At 40.1% G+C, this 21,366-nt stretch overlaps 1 protein-coding gene across 7 annotated transcripts in view; it reads left to right on the top strand.

The window, feature by feature from the left end:
* The window catches only part of LOC125460360 (ERC protein 2), a 1,111,380-nt gene that overhangs the window by 487,354 nt on the left and 602,660 nt on the right, over window positions 1-21,366 (top strand). For all 7 annotated transcript variants that reach the window (XM_059649888.1, XM_059649889.1, XM_059649890.1 and 4 more), the window contains one exon: window positions 15,801-15,936. In XM_059649888.1, the coding sequence (XP_059505871.1) occupies window positions 15,801-15,936 (136 nt within the window). The remainder of the gene's footprint in view (window positions 1-15,800; window positions 15,937-21,366) is intronic.

Raw genomic sequence — 21,366 nt, 5'->3', positions numbered from 1 at the left:
TACCTAGAATACACCTCCTCCCACCCACCCTCCTGCAAAAATTCCATCTCTTATTCCCAATTCCTCCGCCTCTGCCGCATCTGCTCCCACGATAAGACATTCCACTCCCGCACATCCCAGATGTCCAAATCCTTCAAGGACCGCAACTTTCCCCCCACAGTGATCGAGAACGCCCTTTACCGCGTCTCCCGTATTTCCCGCAACACATCCCTCACACCCCGCCCCCACCACAACCGCCCAAAGAGGATCCCCCTCGTTCTCACACACCACCCTACCAATCTCCGGATACAACGCATTATCCTCCGGCACTTGCGCCATTTACAATCCGACCCCACCACCCAAGACATTTTTCCATCCCCACCCCTGTCTGCTTTCCGGAGAGACCACTCTCTCCGTGACTCCCTTGTTCGCTCCACACTGCCCTCCAACCCCACCACACCCGGCACCTTCCCCTGCAACCGCAGGAAATGCTACACTTGCCCCCACACCTCCTCCCTCACCCCTATCCCAGGCCCCAAGATGACATTCCACATTAAGCAGAGGTTCACCTGCACATCTGCCAATGTGGTATACTGCATCCACTGTACCCGGTGTGGCTTCCTCTACATTGGGGAAACCAAGCGGAGGCTTGGAGACCGCTTTGCCGAACACCTCCGCTCAGTTGGCAACAAACAACTGCACCTCCCAGTCGCAAACCATTTCCACTCCCCCTCCCATTCTTTAGATGACATGTCCACCATGGGCCTCCTGCAGTGCCACAATGATGCCACCCGAAGGTTGCAGGAGCAGCAACTCATATTCCGCCTGGGAACCCTGCAGCCTAATGGTATCAATGTGGACTTCACCAGTTTCAAAATCTCCCCTTCCCCAACTGCATCCCTAAACCAGCCCAGTTCGTCCCCTCCCCCCACTGCACCACACAACCAGCCCAGCTCTTCTCTCCCCCCCCCCCCACCCACTGCATCCCAAAACCAGTCCAACCTGTCTCTGCCTCCCTAACCAGTTCTTCCTCTCACCCATCCCTTCCTCCCACCCCAAGCCGCACCCCCATCTACCTACTAACCTCATCCCACCTCCTTGACCTGTCCGTCTTCCCTGGACTGACCTATCTCCTCCCTATCTCCCCACCTATACTCTCTCCACCTATCTTCTTTACTCTCCATCTTCGGTCCGCCTCCCCCTCTCTCCCTATTTATTCCAGTTCCCTCCCCCCATCCCCCTCTCTGATGAAGGGTCTAGGCCCGAAACGTCAGCTTTTGTGCTCCTGAGATGCTGCTTGGCCTGCTGTGTTCATCCAGCCTCACATTTTATTATCCAGCAAAGGGATCTATTTTGTCAAAAAAAATGGTATTTCATTTGCAAAAAATATTGTTCACATAGAATTTCTGTTGAATAAAGTTTCACAAATAACTTGGTCGTAAGCAAATGTTTGCTCATTCAAACCATTTTGTGTTATCTCCTCATTCTTCTTGATGTACCCATAATAGTGTGTCACCATTTTCTTCGACTTGAGACGATTAGTCCCTTGATGTAAAAGCACCATGTTCTAACTTGGCCATATCTAATAATGGATTGATTAATTTTATCTTAATTTTCCATTTGGGGATTTGTCCATTTTCAATGCTTTTGTACATAATTCCCTGCCAGAGTCAACATTAAACATAGTATTCTGCCACATTTACGAGTTCTCCATTCTGTGCTTCTGTCAATGATCCCTAGTCTGGGGAGTCCAAGAATTTTACAATTTGAAAAAAAAAGTAGTGGAATGATCACTCTGTGGAATGAGTGATGACTAAGCACTTCAAGAACCCTAACCAACCCAGTATTGAATCACCTACGGATTGGTTTGTGCCTTTGCCTCCTTTTTAAAATTATCCACATTTTCCCTTAGGTCTTTACTGAATAGTAATTAACATCTAGGGTATACTTCCTCTCTTTAAGTGCAGAATTTACAAGGGTCTGATTTTGAAAGAAATGCTTTGTCTTTGGTGAGGAAATAAATAATTGAAGTAGGGAGGAGAGAAAATGGTCAAACAATAAAATGTTAGAGGTTACTTTTATTGGTGCTGCTAAGTGGACCAATCATCATTACTGTATGCGGAAATAACAATGTAAATGTCCATTTAATTGATTCTGTGTTAGTGATATTGAAATGTTTAAAGTTTTAGATGTGCATCACTGCCTGGCTGATTCTGAATAAATCATTTGATTTACATTAAATAAAACATTCTTCCATCTAACCACTGCTAGTTTTTGTGCCCTACTCATGTCTTCATCTCTTTCTCTACCTCTTTTCAATTTTCCAGCCATTTGATTTTCTATTCCAAGGGGTAGAGCTGGATGAACACAGCAGGTCGAGAAGCAGGAAGGCTGACTTTTCGGGCCTAGACCCTTCTTCAGAAAAAGGGTCTGAAGTAGGGCCTAGACGCGAAATGTCAGCCTTCCTTCTCCTGCTGCTTGGCCTGCTGCGTTCATCCAGCTCTATACCTTGTTATCTCCAGCATCTGCAGCTCCTACTATCTCTGTTTTCTATTCCCTCTTCTTTCGTGTTTTCATTGAGTTTCCTTTAGAAAGCATGTAAGCTGTTACCCTCAACTTTCTGTGGCAGCAAGTTCCATTCATTTGCTGCTCCTTTTTAGTCTCCAACTGCATTGATGAATTAAAAAAAGTCTAGTTTTACATTATTATGTGAAAATATTCTGTCTACACTTAGCATGTCCAATACATTCATAATTTTAAAGATTCTGTCCCTAAGGGCATTGTGAATTTATTACAACACATGGATTACAACTGTTCAAAAAGGCAACTCACCATCATTCATTAAGGGCAAATAGGGGTGGGCATTAAATGCTGGCTAGCCTGCATTGCCCATGTCCCAGACTGATGAAAAACAAGTCTTCATTAGGTGTCCTTTATGTCTTTTCTTTTCTAAAGAAAAAGGTTCTAATTTGTTCAGGTTTTCCCAGTGGTTGTGGTAACTCAGTTCTGAAATATTGCCGCACGTTGGCAAACTGTTTAGCACTGCTGCCTCACAGTGCCATGAACCTGGGTTCGATTCCACCCTCGGGCGACTGTCTGTAAGTAGTTTGCTTGTTCTCCCAATTTCTGCATGGGTTTCTGCTGGGTGCCCTGTTTCATCCCACACTCCAAAGATGTGCAGGTTAGGTTGATTGGCCGTGCGAAATTATCATAGTGTCAAGGCATGTGGTGTGGTGGGTTAGTCATTGGAAATACAGGGTTGTAGGGATGGGTCAGCATGGGCATGTTGGTGTGGACTTGTCGGGCAGAATGGCCTATTTCCACACTGTAGAGATTCTAACCTATGTTGACACAATTCCTGTTGATCATTTTTAAACTTTCTCCTGTGCTTTTTCCTTTTTCCTCAATATAGAAACCAGACCTGTACACATTACTTGTTAAGTATAATCTAACCAGTGTCTTTTACGTTTTAACATAAATTCAGTGCTTTTGAATTCTGTACCCGTAGCCATAAATCTTGGTGCTATTACTTATTTACCATCTAGGTCCCCTTGATAAAGTCATGCTGACTGAGCCCTATTTTCCCAAGAACTTTCCCAAGCACTCTGCCATCTCATCTTAATAAAGGACTCTCAAATATTACCGGTGACGGAGGTCAGGCTAACCAGCCTATGGTGTCCTATCTTCTCCTGACAATGCCTCATAATCTTCTCAGCTATCTTCTTCAGAATTCTGAGGCGTATTCCATCTAGTCCACATGTTTTATTCACATTCAGACCTTTGAGCTGTACCCACCTATTCTTAGCAATGGAGACTACACTTGTTGCCACTCTGTTTAGCAAGCCGCATCACTTGGTCAATTCTTTCAGATCTGTGCCACAACAGTTCTATTTGATATATTTTAAATATGTGCTTTAGTAATTTTGTTGAGAAATATTGAATTGAATTTGAAAGAAATCTATGTTTAAAGGGTAAAAATTTGCATGTGTGAAAATTATGAACACAGTGCAATGACAAATCATTTTATTCCTTCGCACATTAAGTTCTTGTGATGAACAGAACAGCCCTGCTGCATTGTTAAATGATAACAGAGGAGCACTGGCTCTTTAAGTTTGGAAATACTTGCACATAATGTCAGCACGAAAGCAAATGTATTCTTGCATCATTCTAACACATTTTTCTTACGGCTACGGAAGTAGCAAATTGTTGCAATCATTTAAGACATTTTGAGTAAGGAAGTTCTTAATACATCTGTTTTCAAATTTTATTTTCACCAATTTAAATTCATGCCATTTTGGCCCATCCCTTTATTTCAGTCATTGTGACCAGAATTATAAATACAGTACTCAAAGTGAGGTCTGGCAAGTGCATTGTTAATGCATAGCATAATCTCTAAACAATTGTACTCTGCTGTTCTGGTTTACAACTCAGCATTCTGTTTACATTTCTAATTACCCAGCCAATTTTAAGACATTGAAATTGATAATTGCACACTTGCTTCCAGAGCCCTTTCTAAATCATCACCTTGTTTCATTTATTATCTTTATTGTTATATTTTATGAATCATTTTTAAATGCTTTGTCTTTTTTTTAAAGAGGAGAGACTAGGACCTGTGGGCACAGCCTCAGACTGAAGGAATGACTGTTTAGAACTGAGATGAGGAGGGATTTAGCCAGAGAGTGGGTAATCTGTAGAATCCATTGCCACAGAGGGCTGTGGAGCTCACGTCGTTGAGTGTATTTAGGACAGAAATAGCTAGGTTTTTCATTGGTAGGGGGATCAAGGATTATGGGAGAAGGCAGGAGAATGGGGTTGATAAATGTATCAGCCATGATTGAACAGTGGAGCAGACTCACTGGGCCAAAAGCCCTAATTCTGATCCTGTAACTTATATGCTTAAAACTTAAGCATTTGAAACTTTAAAAAAATGTATGTGGGAGGAAAGTATTCTTGTACAGTTAAACAAATCATGAAAAAAAAACTGCATGGCAGGTCAGTAACACAGCTAAACAAGAAGGGTAAGAGATAACAAGGTGTGTAGAGCTGGATGAACAGAGTAGGCCATGCAGCATCAGAGGATCAAGAAAGCTGATGTCTTGGGCCTGGACCCTTTTTCGGAACCGAAACGTCAGCTTTCCTGCTCCTCTGATGCTGCTTGGCCTGCTGTACACCTCATTATCTCAGATTCTCCAGCATTGGCAGTTCCTACTATCTCCTAAATAAAAAGGCTACCCTTTTTCTGAGCCTGCTGTCTCCATGTGTCAGCACTGTTCTGCATTGAATATTTTCATTCAACATAGGCAAGATCAGGGATTGAGCAGTAAATTGTCTTCTGCTACTTTTTACTTAGTTTACCGCCACAAGAAAGATCACTAACTCTACAATGAACTTTGATCTTAAAGGCATTGAAGTTTTATTTGAGAGTAAAAGAACACTCATGTCATAGTAACATATTTTCTACAGTAGTTAACGTGCTTAACTAACTTTTACCTTGGTAGAAGTGGATCATGGGTACTTTGAAACTGCCAAACTGTTACAAGCAATATTCTTGCAAAATAGTGTCTTCATTTACTTCTTGGCTACAGAAGTTTTCTGTGTCAGTTGTCTTCCTTCTGGGCTAAATCTTCAAACAGATTTTCTGGTTTGAATGGGATAGCTTCTGAAATACCTACAGTATGTGTGTAGGACCAAGCAGATTTTAAATAACTGTTTAATTCGAAAAAGCTGCCAAACACACATGACAGATGTTTGTGTTTGAATTGTGCCACTAAGACCCTCCTTTTGAATATCAGGAACAGACTGAAATCTGTATCAGTTGTATTAGGTTAAGGTGGAACGTGATTACTATGAGTGAAGGTGGCTTTAAATCCCTTGTGTATGTTTCAGAACTAAAGTCAATACTTTTATCTTGGACAAAAATACTTTGTTAGCTGGTGAGTACATTTTGATCAATGTGCAGTTTTTATCAGCGCTCAATTTCCTTTAGTGTTTCTGTGCACATAGTGATATAGCAGATCCAAATCTGTAACTCATTCACTATTCAATCACACTTCCTGTTTTACTTTAGTTGCCAGAGTGGATAAGTTTGTAATATTGGTTTATCTTCGCTCTACGTGCAGTGTTATTTTGCTCGTTAATGCTGTTCCTTTATCAGCGCTAAATTAATTCTCACGGATGTTGTCTTTTTCTCCAAAATTTTCCTTTTGTGTCTTTTTGTTTTGTATTCGTCCACACTGGTGTTCCTTTGTACAACAAACATACATATTTAACATTTGTGCATTTATGTTGCGAAATGCCCATGAAAATAGATTTGTCTATGTGGGTCATGTATCTCTTCCGGGCAAAATATTTGTTGGTTTAAAGGAAATGTTGTTCGTATCCTTGTACTTCTGTGACTGCTTTCGCAATTTGTCTGCTTCCTTGAAGCCCTATTAACACCTCCCAAGGATGCTTACTAGAACATTGTAGATGGCAGAAGTGTCGGATGATGATGCGTTGTATACGGAGGTTGGTGGGGTGGTATGTGAGAACGAGGGGGATCCTCTGGGGTGGTTGTGGCGGGGGCGGGGTGTGAGGGATGTGTTGCTGGAAATGCGGCAGATGCAGCCAAGGGCGTTCTCGAACACTGCGGGGGGAAAGTTGCGGTCCTTGAAGAACGTGGACATCTGGGATGTGCGGGAGTGGAATGCTTCATCCTGGGAGCAGATGCGGCGGAGACAGAGGAATTGGGAATAGGAGATGGAATTTTTGCAGAAGAGTGGGTGGGAGGAGGTGTATTTTACCTCCGCCATCTACAATCTGACTCCACCTCCCAAGCTATTTTTTTCATCCCCACCCTTGTCTGCCTTCCGGAGAGACCACTCTCTCCACGACTCCCTTGTCCGCTCCACACTCCCCTCCTCCCCTACAACATGTGGCACCTTCCCCTGCAACCGCAGGAAGTGCTACACTTGCCCCCACACCACCTCCCTCACCCCCATCCCAGGCCCCAAGATGACCTTCTATATCAAGCAGATGTTCACCTGCACATCTGCCAATGTGGTACATTGTATCGATTGTACCCGGTGTGGCTTCCTCTATTTTGGGGAAACCAAGCGGAGGCTTGGGGACCGCTTTGCAGAACACCTCCGCTCAGTTCGCAGCAAACAACTGCACCTCCCAGTCGCGAACCATTTTAACTCCTCCTCCCATTCCTCAGACGACATGTCCATCCTGGGCCTCCTGCAGTGCCACAATGATGCCACCCAAAGGTTGCAAGAACAGCAACTCATATTCCGCTTGGGAACCCTGCAGCCTAATGGTATCAATGTGGACTTCACAAGCTTCAAAATCCCCCCTCCACCCACAGCATCGCAAAACCAGCCCAGTTCTTCTGCTCCCCCCACTGCATCACAAAACCAGCCCAGCTCGTCCCCTCCCCCCACGGCATCCCAAAACCAGCCCAGCCTGTCTCCGCTTCCCTAACCTGTTCTTCCTCTCACCCATCCCTTCCTCCCACCTAAAGCCGCACCGAAATGTCCGCTTTTGTGCTCCTGAGATGCTGCTTGGCCTGCTGTGTTGTTATCATGGCTGTATCGTGCTGGTGGTGATATTCCTGCTCAGTGTCCTTATTGTTGCGCTCTGAAGACCAGTGTTGTCCTAGTTCTTTAGCATCATATCCTTTCTTTGCTTGCTGCAGATGTGGAGCACATGCTAGGACTGTGTGGTACTCTCTGTCTTGACTGGACTTTACTGCAAGGTGCCCAGATAATCCAAGCATTGGAACCTTATTTTCAGGCCTAATGTCTGTTTTGTGTTGGCCCAGCCCCTAAATTGATATATTAGCCATAATTGTTGACGGTAACATAGTAGCCACTTTGTGAGGCATCACACCCTTGAAACAAAACAGGGGCATGGAAATTCACAAGGATATAGGAATCATGACATTCCCATATTCCCAAGGTACCTGTTGCAGACTGTTGATGGATTAGAATCCTTTTCTGTTGCTGAAGCCTGCATGATGAAATGGCTCTCTGAATCGTCTGAGTTTATCATCTAATATGCTCTGCACTTGGGGAAGCCAGTTACGTTGGTAGAACATACTGCCCAGGATGCAAGCCTGATCTTGTCACAGGAGCTGTGATGAAGTGGTGCGATCTGGCACAAATTGCATCGCTAGGAGCCTTGATAGATTTATGGCTTGCGAATTGTGAGATCATGCATAGCTATGCAGTGAATCCTTAGACGCAACCAGCCACATAAAGTGCTACCTTCTCCTTGATGGCCACCATCCCCACATTCAGGTCAAAACCTGATTCCAGTTGCCATAGCTCTGTGACAGTGTCCCAGGACATTCTCAGTCTACAGCAGCATTGGGCTTCACTGATCTGGAGGAAATGGCATTGTGGATATGAGATTCAGGACCTTGTGGGAGGCCCTTTAGCTGCACTCTCTTGATGTGCAAGCTGTTCAGAAGATGCTGGATGTTGCTGTTGGGCCTGAATTTGTTGGTGTATTTGTTCTTCCTACATTTCTTTGTAACAATAATGTTTGCTGTGGCTGGATCCATTGGTTTGACTTCCAATGAATTGCATTGGGGGATATCAAAAACCAAGCATGTCCTTAGTAATGTGAACAGTCAGTATTTTTATCATTCAAATGATAGTTTAGCATAGTTCTCCATACAATGGGAAATTGAGACCTCCAACAAGGAGGGCTTTAGAATGTTTCTGCATGAGCCTTTGAAATAGGCATCTTATTCTGATGAATGCAGCACAAGCTATGTCATGCAAATAAAATAAGAGATTGCAATTGCCGTATGATTAATGATAATTTATCACTCCATCTCCCACGTCATACAAGAAAGGGAGAATTGCATTATAAAAGCATGTTGGTGAATACTTAGAGCTAACCTTGTGTCGCTTGGGAGATTTTTGACTGCCTGCAGTCTGCTGGTGCCACTTTCAAGGTTTCCTGTTATTATTCCTGCATCTGAGATGACAATGATCAATCTGCAATGACCAGTGACATCATCAAAGTTGCTCGTAATCAAAATGTGTAACCTAAGTAGTTTGACACTACAAGTGTTTCGCATGCGGGGTACTATGATTGCAAATGTCTTCACTCCGTATGATATAAGTGCCTGATTTAATGCAATTGTTCTGGAAAGGACCTCAACTTGTTTGCAAATATGACTCACATCCTGAGACAAAAAAAAAGCTGACACTGTCCATTCTTAGACTGGTTGCAGCTATTTTCTATTTGCATGAGATTGGAAATCATTACAGAACATGCATTGCACGGTGAATTACAGGCTCTGCCTGATTAGAGATACTGTGATGATATTATGGCTTTAAGAGGTGTGTTTTGTTCTAGTTTTTGTTTTGTGAAGAGATTAAGACAGAGGTATTGAGTGGTCTGTTGTAAGCCAATAAAGTAAACAGAATGAGAGGCCTTGCGTTCTCTTTTAGAAGTTGAAATGATGAGAGCAGCATGAACTGTTGGAGTCAGGCTCCTGCAGAACTACTGCTTTTAGTTTAGCTTTCAGAGGTTGCTGGAGTTTTGAAGTTGGCGGTGGAAACTAGTTGCGAAAACTGCTATATCTCTCTGTGCTACAGCTAAACACCAGTGCGCACATACTCTACTGGAATTTTCTCTTGGTGTTCTCTTCTCTTGGATTGGAGAAACATTGTTTGAGAGATAATCTATTTTACTGAATTTGCCTTTGCCAAGGGTGACTTTGTGAGATGTTACAATATTGGGGTAGTTGGTGTTTAATAGTTAGTCAATTATTCTGTTTGGAGCTCCAATAGCATTAAAGTTAGACCATTTCTTTCTTTTGTTTGAATTTTGACTGGAATAAGAAGAAGCAAGTGTATTTTACTTGATGCTTAGTAGTGCAACCAATCAAATTACATCTGGAACACAGTACCTCACACTGCCTTTAAATAAGAAAAAGTTAGAGTCTAGGTTATCTCCTGGATACATTTTGATGGTGTTTAGAGTGGTTCCTAAGAATGCAAAGTGAAAAAAGACTAGACAAGGCATGGCAGAGATGCAATGAGTGTCCAAGTATGTGAAAGGTATGTGACTGCTTAGTTAGCAAGTAGCAATTCCTGAGATGCATCTTGGTTCAATCTCACATTCACAATAGTTGCTTCAGGGAGTATATCAATTCACTCCCTATTTCAAAGTCATTCAGTGGGTTCTTATTTATGTTTCCATCATAAATTCTCATGTTCATTTTTATTATGGAAACAGTTACATAAACCAAAGTCATCTTTTATTGTGCCCTCCTTGAAGTGTAGAATTTACAGTGGAAAATATTTACAGGAAGTTTAACCACTTTTAATGAATTACTAATTAATATCCCGTGGTGTTGCACTTGATAAGTCAGAATATAGTTTCCTGCTTACCCATTTCTGTTAACATCAAATTGTTTTAAATCTGTCTGTCACTTTTATGGTTATGTTTGTCTGCCTTCCCAAGTCCCTGCACCATTCACAGCTACGAGGTTGGGAGAAAATCAATCCTTGGCAGTTTTTCTTCTAGTTCTTATCCAACTTCTATCATCACATATAGTTCACTCAGTAAATTGTCGACTTATTCATATTCCCACCTCTTAATATTCAGTCATGGATGTGTGATTTGCTATTTATCCCTCTTTATTCCATCCCTAATGTCTCTTGAGAAGGCTATGGTGAGCTGCCTTTTTCATTTTCTGCAGTCAGTTTAGTGTAGGGATGCCTATCGTCCTGTCAGGAAGGAGTGTCCAGCATTTTGACCCAGCACCAGTGAGGCAATTCTGATATGTTCCCATGTCATGATTGTCAGTAGCTTGGAGAGGAACTTGCATTGAAATGCAATGATATCTGGACAATATCTAGGCTTGGGCTGGCAAGAGGCAAGAAACAAAGGTGCCACGCAAATGCCAATCTATGACAGGCACCAATAAGAGACAATCTGAGCAATATCCCTTGACATTCAGTGGTGTTGCCATCACTGCACCCCCCACTATCAAGATCCTGTCATTGATCAGAAACTCAACTGGACTCACCACAAAAACAGTGGTTACAGGAGCAGGTCAGAGGTTACGAATACTGCACGAGTAACTCACCACCTAACTACCTAAAGCCTGTTCACCATCTTCAAAGTACACAAGTCAGGAGTGTGATGGAATACTCCCCACTTGCCTGGATGAGTGCAGCCCCAACAACACTCAAGAAACTTGACACCATCCAGGACAAAGCAGCCTGCTTGATTGGCACCACATCCATAACATCCACTCCCTCCACCACTGCTGCTCAGTAGCAGCAGTATGTACTATCGACAAGATGCACCTAACCCTAAACCTATCGCACCTTCCAAACTCTCAATCACTTCCATCTAGTAGGACAAGGACAAAAGATAGATGGGAACACCACCTTCAAGCCACTCACCATCCTAACTTGGAAATATGTCGCCATTCCTTCACTGTTGTTGGGTCAAGATTCTGGAATTCCCTTCCTAATGGCATTGTGGGTCAACCCACGTCAGGTGGACTGCAGTGGTTCAAGAAGGCAGCTGAACACCTTCTCAAGGGCAACCAGGGATGGGCAATGAATGCTGGCCAGCCAGCGACACCCACATCCCACAAAATGAATTTTAAAAAAAAAACACCCATCTCCAAATCAGCACTTCACTTGCCTTTTTTCCTTGCAAATTGATTAATGAATTAATTCTTCCCCCGACCCAAACCATCTTTTTATCTTGACACAGTCATCCCTACCTTGCATTTTGTATATGTTTGGAGAGAATAAATGATGAAATGAGCAGCTGTAAGGCCCCTTCATTGTCAACCAGCATCCTCCTCCTCTACCCATCTCCTTTTTGATTTTGCTCTCTCGCGCTTTTGCTGTCACAGTTTAACTTGTAAAAACAAAGCCTGGACTTGAATAAAATCTTCAACATTGTAAAATTAATGAAGGAAGTTTGAAGGACTATTAGAAAACAAAAGTTTTAAATGGAGCCAAGAATGAGCTATTAGAACGTAAAACCAATGTTTGGTCAAATAGTATCCTAAAGGAGGAAAGCAAAGAGGAGAGTTTTAGAGAAGAAATTCTGGAATTTGGTTTCTTTGCAGCAGGAAACACAGCCAAGAAAGGTGAAATTATTTTAACCTTGTGGTTGCTCAATAAACTAAAATAAAATGGTATAAGCATAATTTTGTGCTTCCATTAGTGCTCTAGAATCACAGAATCGTATGTGTCATTTTATTAATCTATATCTTTAGCAACTCATATTTTATATCAATAAAGGCACTCAAGCCAAGTCACCTCATAAACAATTGAACAATTCTAAAACAATGTTGCAGCAAAATATAATGAACAAGTTCTATGTGGTTGTTGTTTTGCCTTTCTTTGATTTTCTTCCAATACATAATTAGAAAGACAGCTGTTAAATGTGTATACTATTGAAGTTGGATGTATTTTTTTCCATCAGTGTGGGTTGTTAGCTGTGTCCTACAATGTTGGACGTACTGATCACATGATCTGAAAAATTCTAAAACCGGGTTTTAACATCCTTTGGAAATTGAGCTATAATTTCATATTAGAATCTTAGTTAACTATCAACTAAACGTTCGAGCAACGTTGATAGCTGGCCTATGTCAAGTAGATGAAAAGTATATGTTTAAATGTATTTGAAGCCCTCCAATTTATTCTTTAGCAGACCTTGGAAAGCTAAGTTATAAGGTAAATTTAGACAGTTTACAGTTCACCAATTGAAAAATCGACAGGTGTTCTAAAATTATGCTGATTTGATGCCATGTATCTTGACATCGTTATATTTGCACGAATATACATTTTTGCATTATATTTTGAGAGATTCAACTTGCATTATTTTATTGTTGTGCTTCTGAATGATAATTAGCCATAGAAGAGGGTGACATGGAAAGTGGGTAGAACAAAAGAGTTGATTACAAAGCAGTAAATAATGTGCCATAATACGGAAATTGAAAACTCTACTTTGAAAGTTGGCAAGCCTTTTCAAACACCATTGGACTAAGGCCTGATATGATTAATCTTGAAGGAAAATATGAGAAATAACAAAGTCAAAATAATTTGGAAGAAAATTTACAGTTTCTTATAATTTCAAGCAAATGAGAAAATAGTCACTTTGACTACACTGTTTCTACCGTGATTATTTCTGTTCAGAATCCAAATTTGTTTTTGGGGTGACTATCCTGAAAACTTCATTTATTTATTATTCTTCAGATGTAATGGGAAGGGAAGGTGGTCTTCTAAATGGTAGTTGACCATCATGGTTGGGGAGAATTTATATTTAAGTTCTTAAAACATTCCACTAATAGAAATTAAAACCAAGTACGGAGACTCTCCTTGTATCTAAAGTATCAAAATGATATGATTAATTTTCAAAAGGGCAGAACCATTTTTGTTAATTTATGCATTAAAACAATAGTGATGTCTCTAGGTATGGCTTTCGCACTTCCATATGCCTTCCTGTAAGGGCCAGAAAATTACTTCAGTTAAGTTTTAACATTCTACTTGTCAAAACACTGACACTTTTATTTATCACCTGTGATAGGTTCTCTTAACAGAAGTTCTTCTGAATTTTTAGAAGTACTACCGATGGTAGGAATTTCTGTCAACACTTCATGCTTGCTGGACTTATGGTCAATATGTGTACTCCTTCTGGATGAACACTTAAGTGATAAATGTATTCTGTACCAGGCCAGATGGCATGCCTATAAACTGGAAGTCAGTACTTGCAATTCTGTTTCAGGCCTCCCAGCCCTTCGTGGAGTAGACAGTGCTTCCATTGTAAATTATGCCAGTTAGGCTGACAAGGTTTTAACATCCTTTGGAAATCGAGCTATAATTTCGTATTAGAATCTTAGTTAACTATCTACTAAACATTCTAGCAACATTGATAGCTGGCCTATGTCAAGTAGATGAGAAGTATATGTTTAAATGTATTTGAAGCCCTTCAATTTATTCCTTAGCAGACCTTGGAAAGCTAAATTATAAGGTAAATTTAGACAGTTTACAGTTCACCAATTGAAAAATCCACAGGTGTTCTAAAATTATGCTGATTTGATGCCATGTATCTGGACATCATTATATTTGCACAAATATACATTTTTGCATTATATTTTTAAAGCTTAACTGGTAGTGGTGATAGTGTAACTTGAACTGAATTTACTTTTAGCTCAAGCATGGATAAGAGAACCAATGGTCACTCAATTGATTGCCATTCTATGGCTTAGCCTCGGCGCTTAATCCTGTAGAAAAAAAAAGTTCTTTTGTTTTTGCTGAATGTACACAAAATTCTTTACAATCTTGTATTGCATGTTGAAAGGAAAACCTTTGTTCTCAGGTCAGCCACACTCCAGTGATAGCAAAATAGTAAACTGAATTTAATAGAATAAAAAACACTCTTTATATCGAAAACTGGAAAAAATGTTTGTCCCTAATTTAGATGCTATCACTTAAGTAGTCTTAAAAACTCGAGAAAAAATATTTTTTTTTCTTTGAAAAATATTTGCACCAACCTCGTACTGATATGAAATGTTATAATACAGGGGATTAAGCAATACTTTGCATTTCTGTATCTATTTGTTGAAAAAATCCTCTTTGTTTATGCTAACAATTAAATACTTAAATAAATCTTCCATGTGTTTTATGATTCCAACCATTGTGTTAAATAATGTTTACATTAATGATTTGGATTTAAAATAACTTCCATCAGTTTAGTATACCCTGTACAAATATATCAAATAGTTTGTGGATTCAGAATATTAGAACTGATACATTGAAAAGTAATTTGCAGTGTAATGTATAGTTTCAACATTTGATGACTTCAGTACGAACTTTCTTCTAATGTTTGTAGATTCTTTAGTTTGAATATGAGCAGTTAAACTTAAATAATGGTGTGTAGGATTTCTTGAACAAAAACAGAAATTGCTGGAGGACTTTGGCAGGTCTGGCAGCCTCTGTGGACGGAAAGCACAGTTAGTTTTTTCCAGTTCAATGCCCCTTCTTGTTCTGAAGCAGTGTTATTGGACTCAAAACATTGACTCTGGCTCTGATTTCTCTCCACGGATGCTATTAGACCAGTTGAGTTTCGCCTGCTTTTTTTTAATTTTACATATCTTCAGAATCTAGTTCTTTGTTTTGTTAGAGCACTTCTTTATTCTGATGCACCATCGATAGCACTGTTTCTTAAAATGTAAAGTAGTAGTGTAAATTTGCTATAAATATGGTGAATTGCTCCAGTGAAAATGAGAACTTTGTCAAATGCAGTACAAATAATGTGAACTTCTCATAAAGGATAACTAAATTACAATATCAACCGTAATTAAGAATATTCATTGACTGTTAGCTTTTTTTTTTACTCAGAATATTCTATTGATTGTCTGTAGTAAGAATGAACAAAAATACCATGCACTTCGGTTGCAGCATTTATGGAGAGAAAGCAGAGTTAATGTTTCAACTCCAGTGACTCAAAAGTAGCAAATTCCCAGAATAATAAGATAATAAAATGTGAGGCTGGATGAACACAGCAGGCCTAGTAGCATCTCAGGAGCACAAAAGCTGACGTTTCGGGCCTAGACCCTTCTTCAGATTCCCAGAATGTTTGGTCTGTTCATGTATTCCCATTGTCATCTTTAACGACGTTTTGAAGAGCTAACATCCTGAACTAATCAAAGCAACAGGTATAATGTGAAGTAGTTTCTGAAGTTTTGAATGCGTTGTGTTAACGAGTGGAAATGTGAGAAAATAATATGGTAGCATTTTCTCATTAGCCTTTATAACTGAATGATTCTTATTTCTAATTTTTAGACAAGTAAAGGATCAAAATAAAAAAGTGGCCAACCTGAAGCACAAAGAGCAGATGGAGAAGAAGAAAAATGCGCAATTACTGGAGGAAGCTCGTAAACGAGAAGACAACTTGACTGATAACTCTCAGCAGATGGAGGTGGGTTTATAGATTATCCATTATCCCTACCTCAGTCCACCTCATCGTTTCCGTTTATACACGTCATTGAGCTCACAATGTGCATTTATGTTCACCAGATCCATGGACATTATTAATGGGTATAAGCTAGAGACCCAACCCAAGGAAATTCTTATTATGTACACATGCCTACCTAAATTAAAGTACCTGAAACACATACAGAGGAATTTAATCCTGGAGTGCTGGTTAAACATACGACTTAAATTTTCAAAGCATTTTGAAGAAAATTAAGCCTTTTTTTTGGAAAGTTAGATGTTAAGGGATTCTTGAGTCTGTCTTCCACAATGATCAATGAAGTATTGGTGTAACACAACTAACTATAAAACTGAGCTTATTCTAGTGACAAGGTCCCTGATCATTATTTGCCAATGTGATGCTCCCTGGTATTCCGCAGTGTTTGAGCTCAGAAATATTATTAGATCTGGTGCACAGTATGTAATGCATTCTGGTGCAACTCTTCAAAGATCTGAGCAAGGTTGGGGAGTTTTATTGCAAGTATTATGAGGTTTTCTTGGTGTTCATAGATCAAATTTCAAAACTGTTGAGTATTATTTTGGAGTACAATTGTTCAAGGAGTGAATTAGAGATTATTTTCTGGCGTTAGCCATATCCATTCTAGTAGGAGAGCGAAAGTCAGAAGTCTGGCTATTTAATGTAATGCTGATTGAACCAGTTTACGTTGTAGTAACAGAGCAGCTAGCGTGTGGGAGTTTCTAGTTTGCTGCTGCTTTACAGAGTTTTTATTTGTAATAGCAGCATTAAAATGTCCTTTGCACCAGCTGGCTGAATGAACTATTTTTGTGCAGTAATCTGTGCAAGATTCCTGTGACAAAATTAGGCCATTGTAATTTATTATTCGCTTACTTATATTAACATTCTGTAACCTATAATGAAACCCAACCATCAAGAGAGTTTTCTTTACAGTCTTAAACGTAGTGTTATAGCAAAGTGATTCAGAAAATATTTCCCTACACTGGATGCAACCTGACATCATCATGATGTTGAATACCAAACAGGAATCAAGCTAAATAAGCGAACCGAAAACACATTGAATGCAATTTTTCAAAAAATTTCAAATCAGGTGATTATAGGAGATGAATAACATCTATCATGTTAGATTACTTTTGTTTCCATGCTTAGTAGGTTTGCACAGTTTTGATGTGTTATGTGTCAAGAAATTGAAATGTGTATCTGACTATGGTTAATATAAGAATATGGATTTAAAATGTATCTGAAAGTGTAATACTCTGTTTCAGTGCTTGATTTGCCTACTTAAGCACCTTTAATATCTGTTGCATTTAATTTGCGTAGCGTGATTAACTACTTTTTCTCCTCACAAGTCAACTTGTGTTAGCTTGCAGCTATTTAACAGATGGACAGTCATGACAGAACTTTTAACAGGCATGTTTTTCCCCACAGTTTAAAAATATGTTGAGCAGACTACAAGATTTTCAACACTGGCTTCAGCTGTTCAATTTCACACTGCTTATGGATCACATTGTAGTTTCTGTGAAAACAGTTTTGCATGTCATAAAGGCTAATCCTTTTTAAATATAGATACAAAAAATTAATGTGAGGGCAGATTTGAAAAAAAAGTGCATTTTTATGGTTGTTGTTCTGCAGGATTTAACGGAGAACTAAAAATTTAATTGAAGTTTCAGCTTCTTTGATTTCTCGTGATCATGTCTGAGGAAATTTCTAACAGTATTGCAAGTAGCGCTCCCTTAAATCAGCTGTTTAGCAACTCTATGGATGGGCCAGCTGAAAATCCATTTAGTTGGTTTAGTTTAACTGGAATGTAAGGTCAAGAAAGGAGATGAGAAGTAATGCACCTGACTTTAAACTTCATTTGCAGAGAAAGTTCGTCTTCAGTCTAATTTTACCTTATAATGATTTAGAAATCAACCTTATTGTCTTTTCTGTGAAAACTTCTTTTTCTGCTTTGTCATGTGATAACAAGTAGGAATAAGTCCTGTTCCAAATGTGACATTCTCTGAAGCAGTGAATGAGAATTAGACCAACATCTATTAATGATTCACATCCAATGTAAATATAATTCTTTGCTGCACATTTCATATTGATCAGTGTTTGAAACCAATTAGTTTTTGTCTAGTGACTAACTGAAATATTAATATTTCAGGAATGTTAACTCGGATGAGCTTGTATACATTTGTCTTCACTTGACTAGTGGCGGTTCTATTAAGTAGTGGATAAATTCCATATGTTCTACTGAAATGTGTTTTGAACCACAGCCAAAGTTTTAAACCTCTGTTCAGGAGAAAAACTGTACCATTGTTGAAAGAATTTAATTTGGAGAAATCTGCAGCTGAAGGGAAACCTCGAGAAGGTTATAAAAGGCAAGTTTGCACAGGTCATTAAAGTAAGTGCAGAGCAAACTAACGTACAGATATTGACTTCCACAGAGGCTATCCCTTTGTAAATAGTGCTGACTTCATAAATTCAGATGTTACAAATGGAAAATATTTCCAAGTACAAAGCAGTCTGGTATTAAATGCGAAAATGCTGGAGAAATTTCTGCACAGGGGTAATCTGCAGTAATTTTGAGAAACCAATTACCTAACTAAAAGCCAACAGTGATAGAATTCACTTCAACTGATTATGTTAGTTATTCTTAACAGACAAAAATGAATTTTCTGTTTATAGAATGAAGTTGCAACTGAAGGCACATGCAGACATGGTGAAAGACATAATTAAAATCTATGATTTTTCTTAACATTTCTATAAATAGGTATAGCCAACGAGATACTGTCTATATCTGGATGCGGGTGAGTTGGCTCCAAGGCTAAATGCTTATCAATCGGAAATGTCCTAAAATGAACTATGCGGAAAAGAATCTCCCAGAATGGCATGGATAAGTTCTGCAGGTGGAAAGAAGTGCTTGCCCATGCTGCAGAAAGCTAGTACTGCAGTGTTCATATTGCTTACTGATTACTGAAGAGTGTATTTGGAGAAACCACTTTTCGGTCAACCTGTACTGCAGAATCTTTCTTATTGATTAGGATAATCAATAATGGAGTGTGAACATTGATGTTAATGGCCAGTTGTACTTGAAGGGGCTGCAGTTACTGTGGTATTGAATAGCCTCAAATAGTTAAAGCAGGTTATCTTAGAACCATCATCTGTCCAACTGCATTGCCCAAGAGGATCCATTATAACAGTTGAAGGCCAGATTTAGGCAACATTAAACATTCCAAGATGAGTAAATTGTAGAAGCATTGTGTATTGTCTGAAGTAAGCTGTTCTTACTGCAGAGTAGGACAGCCTGCACCAGCGTCAGCCTCATTCTTAAAGTAGACTCAATTATGTCAAATTGCAGCAAATGAGTTGACACAATACCCCAGAATTGTTAAAGGCCTTGGGAAATTAAATATTCCACTTAAGGTAGAAGCCAATCCATCTGGATGTCCCACACCTGTTTAGAATCAAAGTAAAAGAGGAGATTAAGATGTTGATCGCAAATAATGTTATTTCCAGGCTCATGCAGGTTACAATATCGCACTTACCAGCGGTGCCAGTTCTTAAAGTGATTGGCTACATTAGAATTTGTCAACTAAACACATTTGGAAAAGTACTACAACAAGGGATACATCCAATGGCATCTGTAGGTAACAAGCGAGCTAAACTTGCAAACAACACTACCTTCATTAAGCTGGAAATTGTTATGAGCAAGACTGAATGATTGTACTGTTGCAGGAGTTCTGGTACACTACAGGTCACAACATAAAATAAGAATTATTTTTACAGTGTCCAAATGGCTAACTAAATACCTTATAGAATCCCTACGTGAAAGAGGCCATACGGCCCAGCGAGTCTGCATTGACCCTCTGAAGATCATCCTACCCAGACCCACACCCCACCCTATCCCCATAACCCCCATTTCCCATGGCTAATTCACTTAACCTCCACATCCCTGGATTCTATAGATAATTTAGCATGGCCAATCATCTAACATGCACATCTTTGGACTGAGAGAGGAAACTGGAGCACCTGGCAGAAACCCACATAGTCATGGGGAGATGTGCAAACTCCACACAGACAGTCATTCAGGTGGCGATAGAAGGTCGATAGTGGAGCAGATAGGTGGGAGACAAGATGGACAGGTCAAGGAGGAAGGCATGAAATGAGTGAAGGTGGGTGTAGGTAGGAAGTTGGAATGGGGGTGGTCAGTGAGTTGGTCCCAACTTCCTACCTACACTCACCTTCACTCGCTTCCTGTCCGCTGCCTTGACCTGTCCGTCTTCTCTCCTACCTATCTGCTCCACTATCCACCTTCTATCACCGCTCCCCCACTTCTATTTATTTAGACCCCCCTTCCCCTTCCCCATTTCTAAAGAAGCGTCTAGATCTGAAACTGTATCAGAGATAATAGGAACTGCAGATGCTGGAGAATCCGAGATAACACAATGTGGAGCTGGATGAACACAGCAGGCCAAGCAGCATCTTAGGAGCACAAAGGTTGACGTTTCGGGCTCTGATGAAGGGTCTAGGCCCGAAACGTCAACCTTTGTGCTCCTAAGATGCTGCTTGGCCTGCTGTGTTCATCCAGCTCCACATTGTGTTATCTCGATCTGAAACGTCAGCTTTCCTGCTCCTCTGATGCTGCCTGGTCTGTTGTGTTCCACCAGCTCCACACCTTGTTATCTCAGACTCCAGCATCGGCAGTTGTTACTATTGCTAAACAGATTGGAACTCTGTTCATTGGAACTTACAAGGATGAAAAGTGATTATCATTAAGATAGGATTCTTAAGGTGCTTGAAAGGGTAAATGCTGAGATGATGTTCCCCATCATGACAAAGTCTAGGATTAGAGAGGGTAATCTCAGAATAAAGGGTTACAATTTAAGAGTGTGATCAGAAAAGTTCTGAGTCTTTGGAACTCCTTGCAACAGAGCTGTGGGGCTCAGAGTCCAAATGTATATTTAAGGCAGAGATTGATTAAGCATCTATCAGGGAGTTGAGGATAATGGGAAAAGGGCAGCAAAATAGATGTGAGAAATGTCAGATAATAAAATGTGAGGCTGGATGAACACAGCAGGCCCAACAGCATCTCAGGAGCACCTGTGCTCTGCTGTGTTCATCCAGCCTCACATTTTATTGTCTTGGATTCTCCAGCATCTGCACTTCCCATTATCACTGAGAAATGTCAGATCAGCCACGATCCTGCTGAATATTGGAGCAGGCTCAAGGGTCTGAATGACCTACTCCTGTTACTGTTTCTTAAGATATGATGGTCTCATTAAGTGTAATCTTTTGAAATTAAAATACGACTTGACCCAAGTGGACTAGGACCAGTTACTTGCAGATAAAATTGTGTCAGAGCAGCAGGAGGCATTCAAGAAGGAAATAGCAAGAGTATGGCACAAATATGTT

Source organism: Stegostoma tigrinum, chromosome 11, assembly GCF_030684315.1.
Source record: "Stegostoma tigrinum isolate sSteTig4 chromosome 11, sSteTig4.hap1, whole genome shotgun sequence".
Lineage (NCBI taxonomy): Eukaryota > Metazoa > Chordata > Chondrichthyes > Orectolobiformes > Stegostomatidae > Stegostoma > Stegostoma tigrinum.
The sequence above is the reverse complement of the archived record's forward strand: the minus strand, read 5'-3'. Positions and strand labels throughout refer to the sequence as shown.